The sequence below is a fragment of the Glandiceps talaboti genome, chromosome 15, assembly GCF_964340395.1.
Source record: "Glandiceps talaboti chromosome 15, keGlaTala1.1, whole genome shotgun sequence".
NCBI lineage: Eukaryota > Metazoa > Hemichordata > Enteropneusta > Spengelidae > Glandiceps > Glandiceps talaboti.
The window spans coordinates 13306211-13331864 of NC_135563.1; the positions used below are offsets into that span (position 1 = coordinate 13306211).

General features: G+C 36.9%; 1 protein-coding gene across 2 annotated transcripts in view; it reads right to left on the reverse strand.

The window, feature by feature from the left end:
- Window positions 1-17902: 17902 nt before the first annotated feature.
- Window positions 17903-25654, reverse strand: part of LOC144446838 (uroporphyrinogen-III synthase-like) — a 29546-nt gene continuing 21794 nt past the window's right edge. For both annotated transcript variants that reach the window (XM_078136678.1, XM_078136679.1), the window contains exon 8: window positions 17903-18068. In XM_078136678.1, the coding sequence (XP_077992804.1) occupies window positions 17943-18068 (126 nt within the window). In that variant the 3' untranslated portion in view covers window positions 17903-17942. The remainder of the gene's footprint in view (window positions 18069-25654) is intronic.

A 25654-nucleotide genomic window follows, 5' to 3' on the forward strand; every position in this document is an offset into this window, starting at 1 on the left:
TTAATCTGAGATTTGATGGGCGTAACATGCTTTCAGACACTGGGCGTTGAGGGCCGAGTCTATGGTTTTGAAAAAAGAAATGTTATGAACACCTAGAAGGATACGTAGAAAAGTATGCCGGCGATAATCACATGCATACTGCATTCAGTATTTCAGAAAGTATAAATTGAAAGTAATTTTGCCTCGTAGAGTGAAAATGAGAAAATAATCCGAAGAGAATAACAACTGGTTCCACAGGGTAGGTTGTTTCTGAGGTGTACATACCCCAATAAAAAGCGCCGTGTTCTTATTTTCTTATGGTTTAATTGTAAATTACATCCATCCCAAAATTTAAAACTCTAAATATTACTTCATATACATGTTCTTGTATCTACGAAGTAGAGAACTGGGTTACAGTTCACAAAATGTAATTAAAATTTCCAAATTAATATCTGACTACAAGGCTAAGGTTTCTGTGCAAAACAACCACGTGGGCCACATTTCCCTTAATAAAAGCTACCCTGAAATAGTTTAGACCACTGAATTTCTCCTATAGTATGCCTTTGTCATGAAATTACTCAATAAATTTACATGGTTAGTTCAAAGGATAAAACTTAATGTCTTCAAGAGTAAACTCAAAGGACTGTCGCCATGGTTACAATATATATTGCTGCAATATCACTACCTGGCACAGTGGATTGATTGATTTGATTAGAGTGAAAAAGCATCAAACTAAGCGGCAACAAAAGCATTTGTTTGTTGGCTGCTGGAGTGCAATCGATCGTAAAATCACGAAGCTTCCATTTTTTTTGCAACCTCTTACAGACAAATGTCCTTCTACTCAGAATGTATGTATTTTTCTGCTCCGTAGAGTATGTGAACTAAATGAAGCAAACGTTTATCGAGACCACGAGATGTGATGACGTAACCACGAGATGTGATAACGTAACGATAAGGTACATGGAACAAACTACAAACCATGACCATGATGACACATAATCAAGTCAAATGGGTTTTGAATTGTGTGGATTTTTTGGTATAGCATAACAAGAATTCCAATAAACGTTTGAATAAGATCACTGAAAATATTAGTGTTATATCATGAGCTGGGTAACTTACAACTTCAAGTTGAAAAACCCAGTCCACTACTCATCTTATACATGTATATGTGTGCATACATACATACATACATACATACATACATACATACATACATACATACATACATACATACATACATACATATCGATTTGTAATAAAAGTTCGTTAACATCACTTTTCAAACCCGGGGGTTGTGTACATTTGAACTTCATTGTGCCTAGGACCAATACCCATATAAATATTTATTTTATACAACGTGTTTTACAACAAACCAGGAAATGTCAGACAAATAAATTACATATTTTCTGAGAAAATGGGGTCATGAAAGAAGCCTAGGGAGATCGACTTGAGGACGAGGAAGTTATTAAATTGAATATATAAATCATAGCAATGGTCGTACTATACTAAGAAATGTAACTTGATCTAAAATAAGTACATGTACAATGTTCAAAAACCGAAATTGGAATCAATCTACAGTAAGTCCCTCAGTGTATGTGTTTGTAACATAAATGAAATCATTTCTACTAGCAATTGAAATTCCATTCAAAACATAGTTTTTCTTTCTTTTTTGCAGACTGGAGAAATGCAGTGTCCAAGTGTAATTTTTGGAATATTTTCAAGTAAAACGATAAATTGGGATATATTAGTACTTATAATTGGTTGGATATATGTGTTGTTCCATATTTTCACGTGGTCATAATAAAAATGTTTACCATAGTATATGTTACTAATTACACGATTTTACACAACCAGTACGCTCCATGCAATTTTGGGTGTGATATTAAAATTCTCCACATTCTTACTATTGAATGACAGTGGTTCAACTATTCCGATAGGCCTTGAACGAATAATAATAATACTGTTACTGTAGTGTCTTCACTGTTACGTTCCATTGTGGTTATTGTAATCACCAGTCTATGTCAATACCGTACCCAACCTTTCATCGTATACAAACACACGTTCAGGTTAACTCCTAAGACTGGAATGAACTTGAACGTATAATTAGATACCAAACACTTCTTTTTAAAGTTCTACTTTAATATCAAGGAAAAAGAACTCTGGTAAATATGATATCTAGAGACACATGTTAAATATTAAAGACTAACGCGTGAAGAAACATTTGAAAGCTTGTACAGCTCCATCACAAATTTCACACGTGCGCTTACCGGGCCGCGTTTAGTAACAATGGATCAACTGGTCACAGGTGAAGTATATACTAGTATACCCTCTAGCTTGATCCTCTGACTAGCATGGCCTACTAGGTTCATAGACAGCATTACAACTGATCTTGTTGGCCACAAGTTGAATGTTTCCTCGTCAGGGTTAATTAACGTTGATGTACAACAGTTTCAGTCATGAGTGGACTTCCGAACTTTTACGACAAGCTAATTCATTATGATGTAAGTCAAAATGACACAATACTCACCAGACAAATTACGCACAACTCTCTCCGTTGTGTAACTAGTCGGGCTTTCTAGGATATACTGTGTGACGTAAGATTAACTTAACTTCCTCGAATGATGACGTACAATGAAGGGAAGGTCCATAAAAAAATCCACGTAGATAATGAACTAAGGAAGTGATACTGTGACGATAAACTTCCTTGGTATTATTAATGAGGAATATAACAAGGAAACGTTGAGTTCTAACGCGATATTCACTATACCGTCTGTCATCGATGTATCCTGGCGATGTATCTTTTAGATAGAGGTAGAGTTGTGAAAAGAGTTGTCGCGACACTGTTTGTTTTGCAGCAACATCTCTTCAGTTGCCCTGCGCAGATTAATTGAGTAATGTGACTCGGCTAATTACCGCTGTATGTACGCGGTACCTTGAATACGTTGGGTATAGGGTAAGGTGTTATCTAGTGGGTAATCGAATACTGCGACCCTGTGACTAAATCTATTGTTGAGAACTGCCAGGGGAAGTTTAGAAAGGTTTGTTGTAAACGTCGTCGTGGCAACAATTAGGTGAAAATGATTGCGAAGCTATCATCCAGTACGTTATTTGGATTCATATTCTGCTTGGACGGATTCCATTTAATTGTTACCTAATGGCTTCCAATATGTTCACCATCACAAATAATGAAACCGTTCTAATGAAACCAAGTGTTTGAGGATCACCGTTTTTGCTCCATTAATTCCTCGGCATCTCCCCCGCCTATCCAAGGACCCGATTTTGGAGAGTCCCTCCCAAACTGACTGATGTCGGCCCGACTCATTTACACTCACTGTCCGATGCTCACTTTCTGGTACTATATGACTTCAAGGCAAATGTTGCTATAAATTGCCGAGTGTGGAATAATGAAGGCACCGTGTTATGTTCCAATGCAACGTGACAAATTTACACACGACACCGGATTTTGAAGTAGCTACATGTAATTAATACATCGTGTTCTGAGGCACGTCACATCATTTCCTATTCGAATAATATATTTTTTAATATTACAACTACAACATACTACCAGGAATCATAATTCTTGATTCTTAGCAACTGAATATCAAGATTTCTCGGAAAGCATTTAAAAAAAATATCCCAGACGTTCACCTTGAATTCAGTATTCAATAGGAGGAATGGTTAAGTTTGATATTCACGCTCGACAAAGCAATATGTTACACACGAACCGAAGATAACCGAATGTTCACGAGGGTACTAATCGTTGAGCTTCTTTGCTGTACGGACAGTTTCATCACCTATCACCATAGTTACTGACAAAAGCGTAAGGCACAATGTTTCACGTTTCTCTTCGGTGTTATCATTTCTCCATTAACTGCATAAAGGTGAGCGAATTAAGGACAGCATCATGCCACAAACCGATAAACCTAATATATTCGCAAAGTGGCTAAACGTACTTTCATAACATAAGCCTTAAAGGAGAACCACAGATAACAAGTCTGTCGAAACGCGCACTTGACATTCGATCCGCTGAGAGTGATTCTCCAATTTTGCAGATTTCTATATCAAAAAGGACCCTTAGCCTTTATACAGATAAACTAGACTTTAAAACGAAACTTTTTAAAGTAAAAAAGAAACACTCAATGTTCTTAGAAAATGACTGCAAAACTAAGCTAAAGAGATTATGCTGCACCACTGCTTAGTCATTTAAAAAAATAAACGCGGGAATCTTCAACCGCTGTCTTAGTTTTAGAAAATAAAGGTAATGCTAAGTATTCTAAGGATTCATTCGAGCACGGTCCAAATTTAAATGTGATTTTAACTGCATGACACGGAAACGTTTTCAAATCTTTTTTACGCTTAAATAATAATGAAAAGTTGGTAAAAGTATGTTGGAACGTACCTTGCTATTGATACTTCGTACATGTATGTGAAATTCTTCAATATCGTGTTGGTCAATAATGTAGGTGTGGTATCTATGTACAACCAAGACGATCTCAATCGTATATGACACATCTTTGCAGTTTTGAGGGTTTATATAGCATGTGGGTACATACATCGAATAGTTTGGGATCGGTTGATATATCCGTTTGGCAATAAAGCTAATTAAATTATTCCTTCAATGTGACACATGTTAGAAGTATGATGAGTTTTATTGGTCTCCACACATCTTGCCTGCACGCAGGTATGAGTATGTCAGCCGCCCGACAACAAACTACACCGACCGCGTCAACGCCGAGCCAAAAACGGAAAATACCTGCGGAGGCAGACAGCTAAAATTGAATGTTACCAGCGTGTTTTATTAGTTTCTCATATCGTCCCATTTGGCATTTATGGTGACAGAAATCAGAGCAAACCCCCGAAGGGCGAATTAAGATTAAAATGTCACCTGTCTGTGCCCTGAACACTGCTAGTATAATGGTATCGCCCGCAGTTAATTTGCAATTTCCTGAACAGTAGCACGAGAGCTAAAAGTATCCATAGTTTTTGATGTCAAATGTAACAACCGGCACAAGTTGTAATGTAGTACACACGCTCGTTGCGAATGAGTTTATTAAAACTGATAGAATAGTTTCCTTTTCTCATTAAAGACTTATGACACTTTTAAATGATACTTGAAAACAAACACGTTGATATTTGCACTGTAGTGGTTAATCAGTATATAAGTGGGCTTGTATTGAGGCGATGCCTTCACCAAAGCGTTGTCGCGTTCTTCTATTTCATTCCACCAAGGTCATGGGAAAATTCCAGCGCTATTAAGTGGTCTTTGAGAGCCTTCAGAAGATATTTAGGAACCGTGTGGTGTAAGAAGGCAGAAAAAATGTTAATCTAGGTATAAAACGGTATAGCGATGCATCAGCTTCATAACATAGATGGCTGAAAACAGGATACGTGTAATATCGACTATGAAATTCCAAATGACTTCACGCGCATTGATCAGGGGGCATGGGGATGACCACTAAAACTTCATTGAAGATATCAAAATACACCAGTGCGTTGTTTTATTGAATATGCGAATAGGAAGGGCAGAGTGAAAGGAGCAGCGTCTCGGATGGCATCCAATTAACGATTTGCAACCAAAAGAATGTGGTGGTATACCAACAAGGACTGAAGGGATCAGTGATGGTATTGTGGCCCAAAATCAAATTGCAAAACAAGTAACCACAGGGAGAGCCCTCATTCACCATCTAACACACCAACATTGAAATACAAATGCCGACTGCCCAGTGTGGGGCTTTCCATCTATGTTGTCTACGAGTGGCCGGTATTCCAGGGATTTATACTAGCATTCCAAGGACCATAATAAGGACGAAGACACTTCCTAAACAATCATTATTTTGATTGATGGTTTATGTTTATTTTTAATATCTAGTTTAGTGTAGTTGCTGTTAACTTTACTTTCAGTTTAGTTTCGTTTAGTTAAAGGTTTATCGGTGCAAGGTAAACTACTAAGCTGACTGAACTATAGTGCAAAACTTTCCTTAATGGAGGGTCAACCGATTTTTTGAATTAATATGAGGTGGTTTAAGAAAGTTTTAAATTTGGAGAGTAATCTTTGGACTGTACAAATATTTTAGTTCTTTTAATGTTGCTAATATGACTACTGGTCGTTTATCACATATACATTGATAATCGCTATGTTTTCGCTTTAAATTTATGGGACCCTCAAATCAAAATATAGTACCACTCTCAGAATTGCTGGCGGATGGTGGCAAGGCCAAATACATTGCCATGCATCACCACAGTCTAAGCTTTATGAACAATATGACAATATTCAACGGTCAGATTCGCTCAAAGAATACTTTTATTTGGACACCTTCAATTAAATTTGTTTGACTTGCATCGTTGAGTTTTTGCCAAATGACCAGATGACAACCTTCGCATCAACAATTTACTGGCATTGAATTAAAGACATGAATCGAACCACACACTATAATATAAGCGGTTGTTTTTGGCTTCTTACAAAACAGACAAGACAACCTTGGTACTTGGGTAATCTGGTTACAATTACTGTTCAAGTTCTAATCACCTTACATACCACGTTAAGTGTCTAGTGTAATTACAGTCATATGGTTTACACCAATTCTAATAGTAGACGGAAACTATAGACCATGGCCTAGAATCCAGGCGAATGGGAATAGACCACTGTATAGCAACATTGGTTTTTCAACGGACAATGTCTGAGTAGATAGAACTCTAGTTCACGCTACCTATAACCTTGAAATGATCAAACAGGCCCATATCAGATTATGATTCAAGTTTTGGTGAAAAAAGAATAGTAAGCTACAGCAAAAGTAGGTTCTGACACTGAGCAGGAGACTGGTCCTACCCAATCGCTCTGACTGCACTGGTCATATAGCACTAAAATGAGAACCTGGGACTGAATTATGAGCCTTTAAACGCTGCCCATCGCTTATACTCTACCACGTGTTTGTACTCCCTGTTGTTGTTTATGTGTCTGTTATTCTGTTTACAGTTCAAACTCGAGTATTCATCGAATCAAAACGTCAATGTATTTAAAGTTATGCATTTATTTTGCCATTCCTACAACTAAGCTACGAAAACTTTTGATCTGTCATGTATTTTCGTATAACATCGCAGGAATCGCCTAGCATCCAAGTGTGACCGTGAGAGTCAAGTTGAATACTAAATGTCATGGCCCCATATATTATGGGAACGTTTGCAGTTTATCACGGTACACATAAGACATAAACATGTTGTCATCAATGTTTTAAAACACCGCCGTTTCATCTTCCAGACAAAGGAATATCTCCGTAAAATCCACAGATGGAAAATGTTCCGTTTGATAAATATAATATAGGTATTTTACACGATATGCATTTTGATCATGTTTACAATATTAATAATGTATCACTCTCAGCATTCACACCATTGTTCTTACTTCAACTATATAAGGTCAAATCGGATCGAAACCTTTGGTTCAATATCCGTCAATACACTTATCAAGGAAGCATAGACTTAAAATATCGTAAAAATGATTGCCATAGATGCACAGTCGAGTTGTCGCGTCGTGTCTCTATATTCAGTTTGTCTATCATATTCTCCCCGTCGTCGTCGATCTAATTTCTAATGTTTAACGCTTGACTATAACCAAGAGCTTGTACTGACCAGGGAAAGATACTAACGTCCCATTTTCATCAAATCCTTTGCAAATTGTCCATCTCAATCTAAACAAGTTTCTTATTTTTAAAAATCCAATAAAAAGAAGAAAGAATTTCTGAAATGAATACGACAGGAATGTGTTTGGTGCTGCAAACGGAATCTCTAGACAATTTTGTATACGATAGTTCGTGGTACAACTACCTAACTGCGACTTTATTTTTGAATCATCTATTAAACATTGTCAACTTTAACACAGGATGTTTGATATTTGCCCTGGATCGCCTAGAGCAGTCAGACTATTGTCTAATTATGCATGCACAAGGTCACATTGTTCCCAAGATAAACCTATCAATGAATTAAATCACCTATAACTAGATACACTGGTGACACATAGGAAACAGTAACCCTAGTCTACTAAACAATATAAAAACGTGACGTTAACACATCTAATAATAAGAAAAATAATACTTTTAATAATTTTACAGCCGTCAACCATTTATCTTAATATGACATAACTGTCTGTTTGCGTAACCGCCTATTAAACTCGGAAGTCTCCATACGTGTGTATATTGTGAATGTTCGTCTTCATAAGAATCGTTTTGACACTTGTATATACACAAGTCAATTGCTGGAATGATATTGAATAATCCATACATGACAGGGCCATGATTGACGTAATAATGATAGTATAGGGTGTTTAGACTAGGTTAGGTCATCATCGTGGAATGTATAGGAGTCATCGGGTACCGGGTCTCTAATTGTGTTTAGAATTAAATAACAGGCTTGGATGTGTTTGTTCTTTTATTGTCTTCGAGCTAAAAATAGAACTTCAAGAGCGGATTTGGACGACTGACGTCATCAGCGTGTAGAAATGACGACCGTATTTCAATCAAATAGGCAATACATGTTTATTTTTAAATCATACATGTGCACGCGTTTATTATCATAAATCAAACTTGTTATATTTAATGTTAGCGAACAAATATATCGTGAGACATTTGTCAACCAAATATAACACATTTCATCAACCATGACGTAGGGACACACATTTTCCTATTGGGGATAATTTGTAAAGACGTATTATCTACAAATTCTGCGTCTTTCTGTCCCATTTTTCGAGCAATAAATATGACTGACATACACGTAAATTAATTGGGAACCTAGTATAAATTATGCGTTGATAGCTAAGTAAGGTCACACACGATATTATATGTTGAATTTTGACCGTGGATAACCTTTATTATTTTCAAGCGACACACCGCTATTGTACCCTCTGTTTCACGCACTATTTACTATGTAATACACTGGCTTCAAAATATATAGTCATCCGAAGCTCCGGGCACCGTACTAAAGGAGATACGTTCGCAAACTCATAGATAACTCCGGGCATAGTGCTAAAACATCTAAGGGACCGGTCAGTTTCTTCAGCCTGGGGGGGGGGGGGGCGGTGGATTCTTAAATTGGGCCGACAAAAAGTCACTGACCCCCTTATCTGTAAAACCAAAAACAGGCTGACCCCCCCCCCCTATCACTTAATTCTAAAACATGATGACCCCCCCCCCCCCATATATATATAATATTCACATGACAGTTATGTTTTGATCGTGACTCAGTGTAGACTGCTTGACTGTCTTGCATCTACTTTATAAGATCCCGGGTTAGCACTATCATAATTATAATTATTGACTACACAGGGTAAATATATTCCAAAAGGAGTTTAATAGCATCTTGACAGTGAAAGGTACTAGGTATGGGAAAGCTTGAGCAGGGAATATGTATATCTCTTATGGGGGGTCCTAGGGTCTCCCCCTAGAAGCCCTGGAGGTTTTTTACTCTGAAAAGTCAATTTTCAGACTATTCAGGCCCTTTCAGACAATAATTTCCAAGCTTTACAAGACAGCATCAACATGTAAAAAGAAAAAAATATTTTTGAAATACTAAGTTTGATAGCATCTTGACAGTAAGAGGTAGGGGGAAGAGCTTGAGACTGGGATGTGTACACCTCATGTAGTGGGGGGGGGTCCTAGGTATGTATGTATGTACGTATGAATGTATGTATGTATGTATGTATGTATGTATGTATGTATGTATGTATGTATGTATGTATGTATGTATGTATGTATTGTGTGACAGTACATATGTGTAAACGAGACACATTTCTGCCTTCAAAATCAAACAGTGAAAAGTCGCTTCATATCATAGGTTAAATATACACTAGAAATATGGAAATTATTACATGTACATGAGAAATGCAGCAATATCCTAATGTGATATTAATTGTTGTGTTCTCGTATTAAAAAGCTATTTGAACTAAAGTGCAGTGGTAAGTAGAGTTAATAGCGTACTTATGATAACATAGAATGGCACGTGGTGGGAATAAGTAAAGGCAAATTATTCAATAGCTAGCTTGAGGCGGCACTAAAACTATGAACAAAATTTGTTTCATGAACGCCCCCACTGGTCGTATAGTGAAATTTTAGTAGAGTCCTAAGGGAAATTCACCCATATCTGATGCAAAATTAATATGTACAGACATGTCTGACGTCAGTCCTAACGTCATATTTTAATTTTACGGATATTGCGTGTATTTTGGAAGAAGGTGTATTCAGTCTTCGAAATTTGGGACATCAGTACTGATTAGGATTTCTATCATTATTGTGCATGTGTAGGCGATGATAAAACCTTTACAAATGTGAAATTATAAACACGAACACGATAACTCTGCAAACCTTCGGCGATATTTATTTAGTAATAGGTCAAAAGCTAAGTCTTAATTTTGCTGAGCATTATGCATCCACGCGGAAATACGAAATGTTGCAATTAATGTTATGAAAATTCTATTTCATAATTGAAGTTTCAGTATTGACTTAAATGCCGCCATATGATTGTTGGATCATCTGTAATTTGGAGTCATTGATAGATGTATCGGGTCCTTTATTGAATCGCTATAAGGTCTGTCGGTGTATGACATTTGAATCCAGCTAGTTGTTGACATATGTGGCTATATTTATGCATCGGTGTACGACGAGGAGTCACAGGGCAGGGGGTAAGGAATACTTAAAAGTTCAATAGAGAGAAAGAATGTATGATGGTGGAGCAAAAAGGCAAAATTTGAGGAGAAAAACAACATACATAGATACATAGATACATAGATACATAGATACATACATGCATGCATACATACATACATACATACATACATACATACATACATACATACATACATACATACATACATACATACATACACACATACATACATACATACATACATACATACATACATACATACATACATACATACACGTACATACATAATGAACAGGTGACTATATTAACAGGAAAGGACAGGAAGAATTGTGAAAAAGAATAAATTTAGGAGAAAAGCCCTACAAAGCGAGAAAATGAGGAGAGGAAGTGAAATAGTTCATAAAGTGAAGGAGGAAAGACAGAGTATGAAACAAAGCCAAATAATGTGAAGCTAGTAATGCAACCAAGATGTTAGTGTAGCCTTTTTGTTGACTTTTGTTACTGATACAATACTTCCTTTCACATAGATTGGTAACGCCAATTTAATAAAAACAACATGCATAATCCACATACGCCAAATACTTCAGACATTTGAAAAATGACCAACTGAGGTATAATAAAATATACAAGGTCGTTTACACATAATAGTAAGGTGTGAGAAATGCCAATCGTAGTGGGAAAATATTTGATAGCCAGGCCGACAAGCGATCGATTTAATAACGTCCAGTCTCCTGATGTTATCCATGATCTACCGTTAGTCTGGGATCCATGCCAGTGTAGTACACCATGGAATGACATGGAATGTCCACGGTAAGGATTCCAGACTGTGACTTCAACGGTTTTGTTACTATTCAAATACTGGCAAGTCACACAATTTTTACTTAAAAGTAAAACCTTTCAAATTCTTTCGGGTTTCAAGTCTCGTTCGGACATCAAGATCTCGTTAAATTTATGACCGAAGTGACGTCACCGTTATTCATTTCTATCATTTCAACACTGGTATATTCATTTTGTGTAATAGTAGCAATGTCATGCTTTGTGTAAAAGAAACACTTAAAACGTTTACTTATGGGTAATTTTAGTGTGGTATTTTGTCACAATAAGTGACATTGGCGTTAGTAACTTGTCATTGATTTCACATTCTGGTCGCTAATTCGTCTACGGTATAGTACAAATGATTTTCTGCTCACCGACTTTCCTTTTGTAAACCGCAAACAAATCGATTTTGATACTCTACTCAAGCAGCATCTAAAACCTTCCCGGTGTATACAAATTTGTTTGCGAAACTAATGGCTCTTTGATAACAAAAAAAATAAAGACTAAACGTTGTATTCTCTCTAACGTTGAACTGGATTATTTTTATGTGCAATCGAGATAGGAAAAAACTGTAAAATCGATGCGAGAACTACCAACATAAGGAAATTGTCAAAAGAATTGTGGACGCGCATACGTTATGTTGTTCGTTAAATTTGACAGTTTTGCACAAAACAAAAATCGAGATACCACACATTCCTAAAAATATGCACTTCACAACAGCAAAGATGCACCATTTAAATCCCTCCCCCCATGTCTATGATGAAAAGTGAATAGTATTTTGTTCGATCTATTAATCTTGAATTGATTAAACCGATTGTGAAATCATTGATTGCTATTGTGCTGTCATTAACTCAAGTAGAGTCACAATAACAGACAGTTTTCAGACCATTCACTAACGACAAGACGTGTATAGCTGTCGAGGTATGTGTAATAAAGTTGGTACTAGACATATTATAGTACCGTCATTTTGAACCGCTTGGAGGACAGATGTTATGTAGATGACAAAACTCTAAACTGCTGCGTGAATATTGACCAAAGTTTTATTCTGCACGACTTTCTTGTTATACAGCTTAGTATATCGGTACGGTCTAATGATAAACTCTCAATTCTTACAGTATTTCAAATCAATTATTTACTACAATGAGGTAAATATATTTTGTTGTGTAACACTGAGGGACCATTATGAGTTTATGTCCATGTCTGCAGCATCTCTATACTGCATGCTGTGAAGGTTAGATAAGAGGGGGTCACATGATGGGCGAATAAATTACATCGGGTTCTTCGTAGCTCTAACACGATTCAAGAACACAACTTGCCTAACTAAACGAAAATAAAACCATGCTTGATTGCCGAAGCATGAGTGCGATAGTCGTGGACAATAAATATTCATTTGCGCCTTCTTGAACACACTACCGAATAATCACAAATAAAACCTTACTGGTCATTTGGTTGGGCGAGGTCCAACCACCTGCTAAAATAACTCTAAACATCCTAAATCAAAGTATGCAAGATATTTATCAACATACATGAAACTTCCCAAAGACGTGTGGAAAGATTGAAATTTAAGTGTGACCCACCTCCAGAATTTGTCACCCACCTACGCACTGCACCAAGTCTTCTTACCTAGACGGTTCAGATGTATGTGTGGACTCGAAAACTTGACGCGTATAAAAGTTTGCGGAAATTTATAGCCTCTGTTGACTAACGTCATTACCTGTGTCATGACAATGGAGTGAATGCAATGGCCAAAATCGTGACTTGCCAATCTGTTTATTCCTTATTCGTGATGTTATGAACTGGTCTAAGGCAGCTTTTAATATACGAGAGTAGTATATGAAATAGAAGTACGAATTATGAACACAATTCAAGCGAATCTCCACCCAAAAACAATTATGGTGTCGGTTCCCGTCACTAGCCATCTATAGTTGATTTATTAACATCGGATGTCACAAGAGACAAGATTGGTGACGTCACACAATGCTGGGCAACTAAAATCTTTTAGAGAAGTGTATAACTTCGAATGGTATGTCAAATCAACACGGTATTGGTCCTAGAATCTACAGTCAACTGAATGTACGCCATCATTCGTTGGTGTCGATCGGCAGACAGTCAAAGGAACGATTGCAAGCCGCGCCGTTTCCATAGATACAACGCAGAAACCCAAGGCATGGGTATACAGTTCATTAACCATTCTGTAGCTGAAACGTCTCGAACAAAGCGATTGGTGACACAGAATTCTATTTTTTAATCCGAGAATTACACTTTTAAAGATTTATGTGATAATTATTTTTTTAAATGTTTATAAAAAATGAAGGCAATACATATTTTAAACCCTTCTCTGTACATTAGAGCTCGGAAATGATGGCGGAGAAAATTATAACATCTTGTTTGTTTTATTTATTTAGTGAAGGCAATGAATCCATAATTGTTTGTTTTTTGTGTGAATTGAAATGAATACGCATTAGTAAAAATACACTGTATACATAGGAAATAGATCAAACAACAATCGTACACATAGACAGAACACACGGTGTACAACAAAGAGAAGGAGACAGTGTGGTAAATAACAATCAGGTTGTTGAACATCACTAGAGAATTAACGTACATATATAGTCATGCCTGTCACGTGCTTTTCAAAACATATCAATACTGCACATTCCTGTGTTATAACAAACCAACCTGAAAGAAATGGCTTGTTTATTCATTTGGTATTCCGATCAAAGATATACCATCAGCATCCTACTATGTTTCGAGTAGAGTACAACCTCCATCAAAGCTATTAAATACGAGCACGTTGTATCGATCACACCAACATCGAGTGGTGTATAGCCACCCTTCTTAAATACACACAAACCGACTAACGTCAAAACGTGCCATGCAAAGAAACATTCGGAAATTAATACCAATGTAAATATGTAAAGCAAAATAGACGACGAACACAATTACATTACATTATTTGAGAACGACTGTCGCTTTCATATGGCCGGTGAAATTCCGCTCTCGTTGACCGATATAACTACTGTACATGTAAATAGTCTTACGCACATCCGTTGTGTATCAAACGATAGCATATTGAAAGGGAAAGTGGATCTCTAACAATTATCTCAAAATTTATACCCTTTATGTTGGCGCGACAAGGCAGATGTTTGGTGTAAGTGGTTGCTAAGCAACCACTAGCGTCCATCACAATAAATGGCTGTTATAGAACACCGTCACTGTTGACGTCTTGAATAGGGTCAGAGATGCCGAACTGTTCATGAAACACGTTCATTATTAATTTCCAATATCATAATTATGATTTGGAACAACTCCGTTGATTACAATAAGTGGGGATAAAACAACTTGGCACGTTTTAATGACATCCGTAGAATGTCGATCAAAATAAACACCGAAGTGACATTAGCACTTTACCACATCGATTTAAGACTGCCTACCTACCTTGTACATTAAACTCGTGGATGTAGAATTGCACGACTCTGTCGAAGACGGCGATCACGACCACAAAATCTCGTTAAGGAAGTGTCATACTTTCGGTGCACTCTTGAAGACCAATAAGACGTAAGTGATCTGAATACATCCAAATTACATTGGATTTACATATAATACATATATATGATGGTGAACTAGATATTTTGTGTACACACATGTAGTACTGGTTATCTCAATAAAGTTCACTGGATTTGAATATCCTGTAGCAACTCTAGCGTCATGATTTCTACAAAAGGATGTAGATTGAAAATTCTACCACAGGACAAAGTGTGATGACAGGTATTGGTGGCAACCATGCACAGCGAAGCGTGATCACAATATGCAATAGCCAATACCGGAATGCATTACGACACTACACTACTTAAGCAGATGGACTGCCCTCACTGTACACTTTATTACTATTTGTATGCTTGTAACGAGCGTTTCACGGATGGCCAGCACTATACTACCTGTGCTGGCTTTACGATAGCGCAAACGCAAGAAGGAACCGTGCCTACGACTTTTTGAAGTTTGTATTTTAGAAAATGACTCGCAAAAGCTCATTTTCACGTTGGACCAAAATAAACCAAATTCCCAATTTTTACTTTTCAGATATCGGAGTTTTGACTCTTTTGAAAGGCGAGGTTTTAACTTGGGATTTACATTAGAGAGGACAAAAAATTAATTAACCTGAGAATCGTGTAAAATGACATATTTTCTCAGGAAGATCAAGCAGGAGGAGATCAAACTGTTGCCACGGTCGATTGTCTGAAAGCGAGGCGTGACAACATCCCCATCATCATATGCAAAAACGCGAGAGCGCCACAAGTGCAAAGTTTGCCCAGGGATGGGACTTGGGTATTTCTTCGGACAAAAAAACACCGGATTTCCTCTACATACTCGCGCTGTACTACTGATGTGGTCTTTTTGCATGTTTACGAAAGTAATACTATTATTAGTACTAGACGGAAGACCAGTCACTAATTAATGATAGAAAACACTCTGTCCTGCACGACGCACGACGTAGTTACTGTTTACTACCCAAGTCACTTATGGGTTTGCAAGATGGAGAATACTGTGTGTTATGACACGTACTTGGAAAAACATGATTCAAGACTCGGTACTGCAACAATACATGTCAACTACAGTCATGATGACCACGTGCAAGATGACAGCGCATTTCTTTGCGTTATCTAAACAAGTGAAGTTTTTTACACAACATTAACAATCACCAGTCCCACACAACAATCATGGAACCAGACATTATTTATCTGCCACAGAACCATCAACCTTGGAGAATGAAAGTTATAAAGATAGAAACTGGTTTTTTTCTTAGAGCTTGGGTGGAAACTCGTCATAACACAGTGCAAGGTATTGTTCGAACAGACTTGCTTGAAGGAAAACTGGCAAATGAACACCAACAAGTGGTGCCCTCTTTTCTGACGATTGTGCGAACACCGCCCTACATACTAAGACACTGTATAAACTTCTATTGTTGTACGATTTACGGTAATATAGTAATGAGACAGTCATACTTTCAGATGGTCATTAAAGGTTAAAATCACGTAAAGACATACTATCCAGTATCAAAAATCTTACCGTCGTGGTTCTCTTCATTGAGCGGTGGTATAGGTGCTGCTCGGTACTTTGTAGTCAAGCTCTAGCGATACACAACAAAACACGTACTCCAATCGTGCGTTGAATTAGTGCCTATTGGTGACCGCCTCAATATTCTCGAGTGGCCGAAAGAATGATATCTCGATACTTCTTACAAACACACCGGTAATTCTTCATTCACTACATCAGTTCAAGGAATGAAAAGGAACAAAGAAACGAAGAAAACTCCTTCAGCTGATCATGGGTCGGTGTCTTCGAAACTATCGCAAACTTCTACGCTCCCCGGCAAGCACTTATGATGGACGCTGGTCGAAGCATACTTCTCTGGCTGTACTCCATGTTTCACGTGAAATCCGATACTACTTATCACCACAAAGGTGTAATACAGAAGGTCATTGCGTTGTAATCTGTACAGTCGACGTTGGGAGTTTGCACCGCAGTGTAACAGCATTTAGTATTACATCTCACTACCATACTCTAACTAAGAATTGACCAATACCATCAGACCGTCAAACTTTTTCTGTTTATTTCCATTCAAAATATTTGTAGACATTGCAAATTCCAATTGTCTAATCACGCACGCGTCAACTACATTGATCACATATATCAAATATCTATACGCCTGAAAAAGATGGCCAGTATACATGTTGATACTAAAACCACTCTTAATAACGCCTTGTATGTTCCTTATGATCATTGAATTCCAGAAGAAACACTTTTTTCCTCCATCGTTTCCTTTACATCTTGTTTAACAGTAGATGAAGCGCACATGCTGCACTGTCATATATTATCCATGACCTTCGTGACATCATGGACATGACCTTCAGGTTTGGCAAATATTATTATCCCGAAAAACCTGTGACTTTGATATGACCTTAAGTGACACGGTTCGGTCGCATTACCAAAGGTGTACACTAGAGTGATGCTAACGGTTCAGTACGTTTGACATAATGGTATACTCGTAAGGTGAAGGCTGGGGTTTTCCTGGTACAACAAACATCTGCTGATTAAACTCCTGTAGACGAGTAGGTGACAGCCATAGATCTCAAACCTCGGTAAATTAGAATCAAAGGGTTGAACTTTGTCTTTCAAAGTGGAATCTTATATAAACAAAGAGTCACCAACGTTATTCTAGAAACAATGGAAATGCTCCACTCTCTTCTATGGGACGACATGGTCATATAAAGTATCACAATCAAAGATATCACGCAATATTTCATTAAACCTGTCTCTGTCTGTCTGTCTGTCTGTCTGTCTGTCTATGTATGTATGTATGTATGTATGTATGTATGTATGTATGTATGTATGTATGTATGTATGTATGTATGTATGTATGTATGTATGTATGTATGTGAAGTACTAATACTGCCGTCACTATCCTTCATCACAGCTGTCATCCTCCTGGTTCCTACCTAAGTCTGTGTGGATTCTAGAATTGAAGAGCAGAGAGCTTCAGGGTTTGGTTTTGGTGATGTACAAAACACTTGAAGTCCATCTTTTTCAAGTGCTTCCTTCGTTGTTGGCCCAATGGCAACGAACTGTGTCAGGAAAGAGAAAACATACAAATATATATATATAATCGATCAAGGAACGTAAATGAATATATATGAATATACAAAATACACACACACAAAGCGATAGCGTTACGTTTGTTTTTTTCATTTCTGCAACATATAAATGGTACATTCTTGTAAATGCGTTTTTTTATTGACAAGGGGACTACTATCCCAAGGGCATATCTCAAAATTCCTATTCATGCAACTGTACATTTCAAAATACTGCTTTGTCGATCTTCAAGCTGAATAAATACATGTCTCTCCTTTCACTTATGTCCAAAAGACAGTTTGTAGCGAACTTAATACGTGAGAAATGATTTAAAGCTGAATGTTATCGACCCCTCCGATAATGCGCTAACAATTATCATGAGAAATCAATTATTTCTATGTGACCAGTAAACAATGTATGTATAATATAGAACTAACACCTGCCTTATTTTTTACAACTCTGCAGGTGTAATGCCCGCAGACAAGATCACCGTCTCAGATTGTTTTGTATGCATTTCTCCTACCCTAAAGTAGGCTAAATATTCAATAAGTTCTAAGTTTTAATCCCCTTATTAGATTGATCATTTTAAGGCATAAACTCACTTTCCTTATGCATGCTTAGTGAGGCAACAAAGTGGTGTAAAGATCTCCAGTGTTGAATGTGTAGACTAAGTTACTTGCGGCACAAGGATCACTTAGCTAGTTTGTTTTTCGTTTGGATTTGTTTGTAGCATGATACTCGAACTCCCCGGGAGAACTGTCAGTCAATGGTCTGATTGATGTTCCTTTGTTTTTAAGTATTTCCGTCAAATCTACAAACGTTAAGTGCATTATGGTGGACATTTTGCCTCCCGTGTTCTGTATTCGTTTCTTGGTACACAATTTCAGGTAGTGTTCAAGGAGCGTTTTACCTATATGATACTGTAAACTCGTCTGCATTTGTACTGTACCTCGAGTAAGAAGAATGAGTAACCATACAATAACCGTGGCCATATGAAACTCGGCCTTCCATTAATTGTTTCCGGTCAGTCTATTACTTATTAGATTTTTACTGCTCTACCAGTAGCATTCAGGTTATGAGAATTCTGCGAATAAAGTTCATTGTCTTGGCAACCTTTTATTTTTTAATTGAAGGCAAGTTTCATTAAGTGGACTACACAAGAGAACAAAGACACTTATATTTACAAACGATACGTCAATGTCAACTAATGGCAATATGACTGTGAACGGACAACCAGACTAAAATTTTGTTAACTTCACACGCAATGGTCCGATTATTTGAAGTGGCAATGCTGAATTACAAGTGTGTGTGTGTGTGTGTGTGTGTGTGTGTGTGTGTGTGTGTGTGTGTGTGTGTGTGTACAAACCAAAGTGCTTGTCTCCTTCAATTGATGATGATGATGATGATGATGATGATGATGATGATGATAATGATAATGATAATAATGATAATGATGATGATGATGATGATGATAATAATAATAATAATAATAATAATAATAATAATAATAATAATAATAATAATAATAATAATAATAATAATGATAATGATGATGATGATGATGATGATGATGATGTGTGTTGCTTTTTCATTTTTTCTATTTTTTGTACTTTTTAAAAGGAAAGGGGGAGGGGCACATACCGGTAACTAAAAGTTCGTCTGTAAATTACGTCAAATATTACTAACTAGAAATATTATCCACATACAATGATATAACCAAACAGTACATGTCGATGGAAACGTAAACTGGCAACATTTCCCCAACACTGAATAATCTACGCAAGCCGAAGAAAAAACAAACATCTCTATATAAATGTAAGGGTGAACAATAACGATACAAAATCCGGATTTTGCACGGTGCATCGAACACAGATGTGGGTCAGTGTGACCGTGAAGAGATTCCTGTAAAGATAAGGTCAAATCCATCACACTTAGCACATTTGTACAAACGAAACAACAGGTAGAGTCTCCGATGTCCTCTAAAAGGTATACCACAATAGAAAGTAGAGTAAAGGATATAGACACAGTCTAAGTAAGGCAAGGAACTGTCTTTCAAAATATTTAAAAGGTAAAAGGAACCCCTATGTACATTTACAACGATATTGCCTTATCCGGTTTGATCTCGCTACTGACTTGAAGTCTTGGGGTATAGGGTGACGGTTGTAAGTCGGTCATTTATTACATTTAGGGGAAGAGCATTTGTTACCATTACATATTAAAATTCCGTCCTAGGAATTTCGTCTGTTTTTCATGTAAGAAAAGACGCGTTGCACGGACTCAAAACGATATTTTTTTCATAGCATTTCAAGTTGAAAACACTTATGTCAGAGTCAGAAACATTTTAATTCCTATTTATGCAATAATGAACTTATGGAACTTCTTTCCATAAACCCCTCTATGACTTCGACCTTTGAAACGCTCCAAACCACCATGTGGCCCTTTGTGTGCAAAATCCACAGGGGTGGGGGGATACGATTTCGCTATATATATATATCTTCGACTGTAAAGAAGGGGCGGGAGAAGATATGATTTCGCTATTTCTTCGACTTTAAAGAAAACACAAATTTTCTTGTTTCAACGCCAAGGAGGGATTTAAACCTTCCTTATATATGACAACACAACCTTACAATAAACATCATCTGGCCTCTGCCAAAAAGAAGGGTACTGCGTAATACCATCTACCTAAAAAGATAGTATAGGTTTGGTACATACTCCGTGTACCTATAGTATGGGTTTGGTACATACTCCGTGTACCTATAGTATGGTTTTGGTACATACTCCGTGTACCTATAGTATGATTTTGGTACATACTCCGTGTACCTATAGTATGGGTTTGGTATATACTCCGTGTACCTATAGTATGGTTTTGGTACATACTCCGTGTACCTATAGTATGGGTTTGGTACATACTCCGTGTACCTATAGTATGGGTTTGGTACATACTCCGTGTACCTATAGTATGGGTTTGGAACATACTCCGTGTACCTATAGTATAGGTTTGGTACATACTCCGTGTACCTATAGTATGCTTTTGGTACATACTCCGTGTACCTATAGTATGGGTTTGGTACATATTCCGTGTACCTATAGTATGGGTTTGGAACATACTCCGTGTACCTATAGTATAGGTTTGGTACATACTCCGTGTACCTATAGTATGGTTTTGGTACATACTCCGTGCACCTATAGTATAGGTTTGGTACATACTCCGTGTACCTATAGTAAGGGTTTGGTACATATTCCGTGTACCTATAGTATGGTTTTGGTACATACTCTGTGTACCTATAGTATGGGTTTGGTACATACTCCGTGCACCTATAGTATGGGTTTGGTACATACTCCGTGTACCTATAGTAAGGGTTTGGTACATACTCCGTGTACCTATAGTATGGGTTTGGTACATACTCCATGTACCTATAGTATGGGTTTGGTACATACTCCGTGTACCTATAGTATGGGTTTGGTACATACTCCGTGTACCTATAGTATAGGTTTGGTACATACTCCGTGTACCTATAGTATGGGTTTGGTACATACTCCGTGTACCTATAGTATAGGTTTGGTACATACTCCGTGTACCTATAGTATAGATTTGGTACATACTCCGTGTACCTATATTTCATACTGTATTTGTTGCTGAACCTGGCTCTTGCACGCTATAATAAACTATAAACTATACTAGCCAAAGGTACTTGCATCATTCTGTATATAAACAAATATTTGTTTTGTTGTAGTAAGCTTATATGACCAATATCATACTATGACAAATATTTTTTTTAAATATACAAATTGATTCAAGTGCCTGTGGTACCAGCAATAGCTTAGTTCAGCTTTTATGCATTATAATTATTTTCTGTAAAACAACCGAGTTAATGTCAGTTTGGACTACAACGGAGACTCGGTGAACGATTGATGAACGTTTTACTCCTTCCAGTTGGAGGTTTGTTAACACTAAAATCCGAGTCTGGTACAAGTTGATGTAAACTCAACGTAAGACCAGATTCCTAGCCCGATCCCAATTATATCTCCATCTCGGTCATACTGTCTTTCAACTTAATTTATTGACACTAAAGGGACATAGTAAACAAATCAACCCGAAGACGTTGCCCCAGACAGAAATTTAAAGCCGTAAAATATAGCATTGTCTGGGACCCTGATCACTGTAAGATTTTGTGTAAACTAAACGCAGTTTTGTCAAGTCCTAGCAACTAGTGTAAAACACAGAGAGTGTTTGGTATGTCGTAAAAATATAAGCATTGCAAATAAAAGTTTCCTAACATTCCTAAATCTCTGTGTGGAAAACATTTCTCAATGCAGAAAAATCAAAGGATTCTAAAAGAGAAAAAATACCGAATTTGTTGATATTTGAATAGCTTTAAAACTCGCTTTAGGCGAGGACACAATAAATGGAATAGAGATAAAATGTTTGAATGCATGTTTGTTTTATCTCATTCAGTGCAGTGGAGTATTTCAATGGGAGTCTTAGTAAGTCGTTGAGCATTTTAACACCTGCAATGGTTTGTTAAATCTGAAACGACTATATGACATCTGGTCATCACCTGTACAATGTTGTGTTTCGATTACAGAGGGTGGAACACGTTGACACTGTGCAATAAGTTGTTGACTTTTGCAGTGATATGTTACTGGGTGTATTTGCAAACAGTAGAGAGAGTAGACAAGGGGACAAATGACTTTAATAGTTAAGTACTTACCTGTGGTTATTTCAAGCTCACTGAAAACACAACTTGACAACTGCCATTACAAGAGAACAAACAGCCTAACATTCGTTCAGTGTCAATCAAAATTCCTACAAAGTCACTCAAACAGACCCGTCTGTCTGTCTGTCTGTTAACAAGGGGAGGGGGAGGTTGTTCAAGTTTACTGTTCAAAATATCATTTTGATTTAGTAGTAATACTGCAAAAGGAATAATGTGCCATTTCGTGGATACCTTACACACTAGTATGATTACATACTACCTTACTAATACCACTGCAAAAGGTCAAGGTTTTAAACTATGTAGTCTGTCCACCTTCTAAGACTTCAGTAGATTACTGTGAACCTATTCATTTTGCCACTAAACTCATTTTATCTGAAAAAACTGCTTGCACCAAAAGTTTTTTCTAATTAATAGACAAAAGTGATGTTTCTATTAGTACAATCACACTTGTGATAGAATGCCTCTGGTAAAATGCACTGTCACCAAATTCTGTAATTTTTATCTGCAAAACAGTTTGCACCAAAAAGTTTATCTAATTAATAGCCAAATGTGATGTTTCTATTAGTACAATCACAGTTGTAAAAAACACCCTTGGTAAAATGTACTGTCTCTAGAATTCTATCATTTTTATCTGTCAAAACAAATTAGCATTGATGTATTAACAACTGTCTTTCCACTAAACTCTTGTGCACCAGAATATATCTGTCTACAGTAGGTGAAAGTATCAACATGTTTCATATATACCTACCAGACCACCTATGTCAACAGAACTTGTACAACTACTATATTTATTGCGTTTGATACTGTGGTAGTTTTAAGTTATAACAATACATAGTGTAGATGGCTATTCGATACCTTGATGACATCAGTCAAAGAAGTGGTGACAGACAACAACCAAATGGAAGGCAAATAAATGTTAAGTTTGTATATTACTGACATTTACTGTATTGTGATTTGAAAGAAATGGTTGGCTTAATTTTATAAACATACATGGTCACAGTATTTTCAATGATGAATGTACATGACCACAAACTTAGCAGTTCCTAGCTTTGTCAATTCTGCTCATTGTGCTATCTCAAGACGAGAGACCATAGCAATATTGGGTGGTCGTACCCTTTATTTCAAAGACATGCAATCTCAAATACACAAACATAATAAAACTTACTTACATGTACATGAAAACATGCATACATAGAAATAGTAGATTATTTTTTCATAGTGACATCAAGAATAGACCTCCCAAGCTTCCAGCATTTAAAGGGTCAGAACGCAATCCCCAGGTTCTCTCACTAACAATACTGAGTGGAGCCATAAGGATGAGTTGGGGTTATTCTTTTGTCCTACACCAACTTTTTTACAGCTCTGCCAGGCAACTATTTTTCATTCCTAAATTTTAAACATCCATATCATTCACCCATCCATTCACATGCACACACCTACAATCACATATGCACACACAGCTGAAACATACATACATACATACATACATACATACATACATACATACATACATCCAACCATCAAGTCAGCCATACACCCCACATACACACACAGCATGCACACACACGTGCACACACACACACACACACACATACATACATACATACATACATACATACATACATACATACATACATACATACATACATACATACATACATACATACATAACCAATGTACATACAACCAACCAGCGAGGCCGGCACCCAGCCTTTGTTCTAACTTCTATCTTCACTTCTACTCATTCATCCCTTCTGTTTAGCCTATTCATTTCACACAGTTGTATAACACATTCAAGTTGTATATCGATACACAAGTTTGTAACAGTGCACGATATCTACAGGCTCACTGATTTCCGAGATTCTTACAAAGTCACATACACTGTTGTAGCATGTTTAGATGGTGATTAAGCACCATGGCGACTGTTATGGGCTAGTCGGATGTTTTATTGTCACACTCAATGGCACCGTACTATTGAGGCTAACAGTGTTTGAAATAATCAAGCAGTTATTTCTATCTTGTGTCACAAATGTGGTCTATTCGACCATTGAACACGTGTGAATCTGCACGGTGCACATTGTCCCCTGCTGAGTTCACCAACTCGTGTCACTCAGCGAGAATCACCGTATTTCCCAAATATATATATACTAGTATATATGAATTTATATCCTGTCCCTTGTAAATATTGAAAAGATCTCCAGTTCTATACATCATCAAATGTATAGGTAATAAATGGTGAAGTAATTAGTTTCAAAACATACATGAAAATGCAAAAATTCTGGAATGTCTTATAGTAGGTTGGGGTCACACCTAAGCAGCCATTTGCCAATAGTTCTTATAGACATTTATAGAGTTATACTGAAAGGTACACCAGTGATGTATCGATTTCATTTCAACTTTGTCAGAAGACTTAGTGACAGTAAGACCAAATTGATGAATAAAATTAAACAAACATAACGTCAGCATGCTCATTTTTTCACTTGACAAGATGTAAGTTATTCTCCACTTTCAGGAAAGTGTCTGACTTGGGTAGGGTTCAAGAAAAATGTCTGACTAGGCAGTTTTGTTTTAAAATATGGAGAAAGTAATTCTGGAGCAATATATCAGAGGGAAAAGAAGAAACTCATGCTTGTGAGTGTTTACAGATAAATCTTATACATTTCGAAAAACTCTGAATTATATTGGAAAGTATAATTTCTTTTTGATCTGATCATACAAACTTTAAAAGAGAAAGACACGAGGAAAAGAGGAGAGTGAACTCATCATTTTAACTTTGTCTTAGGATCTGATCGGAATGTCACATATAAGTTTACTATTTTGGCAATTTCCAACACATGGTAGTACTTGGTATACCAGGTGCA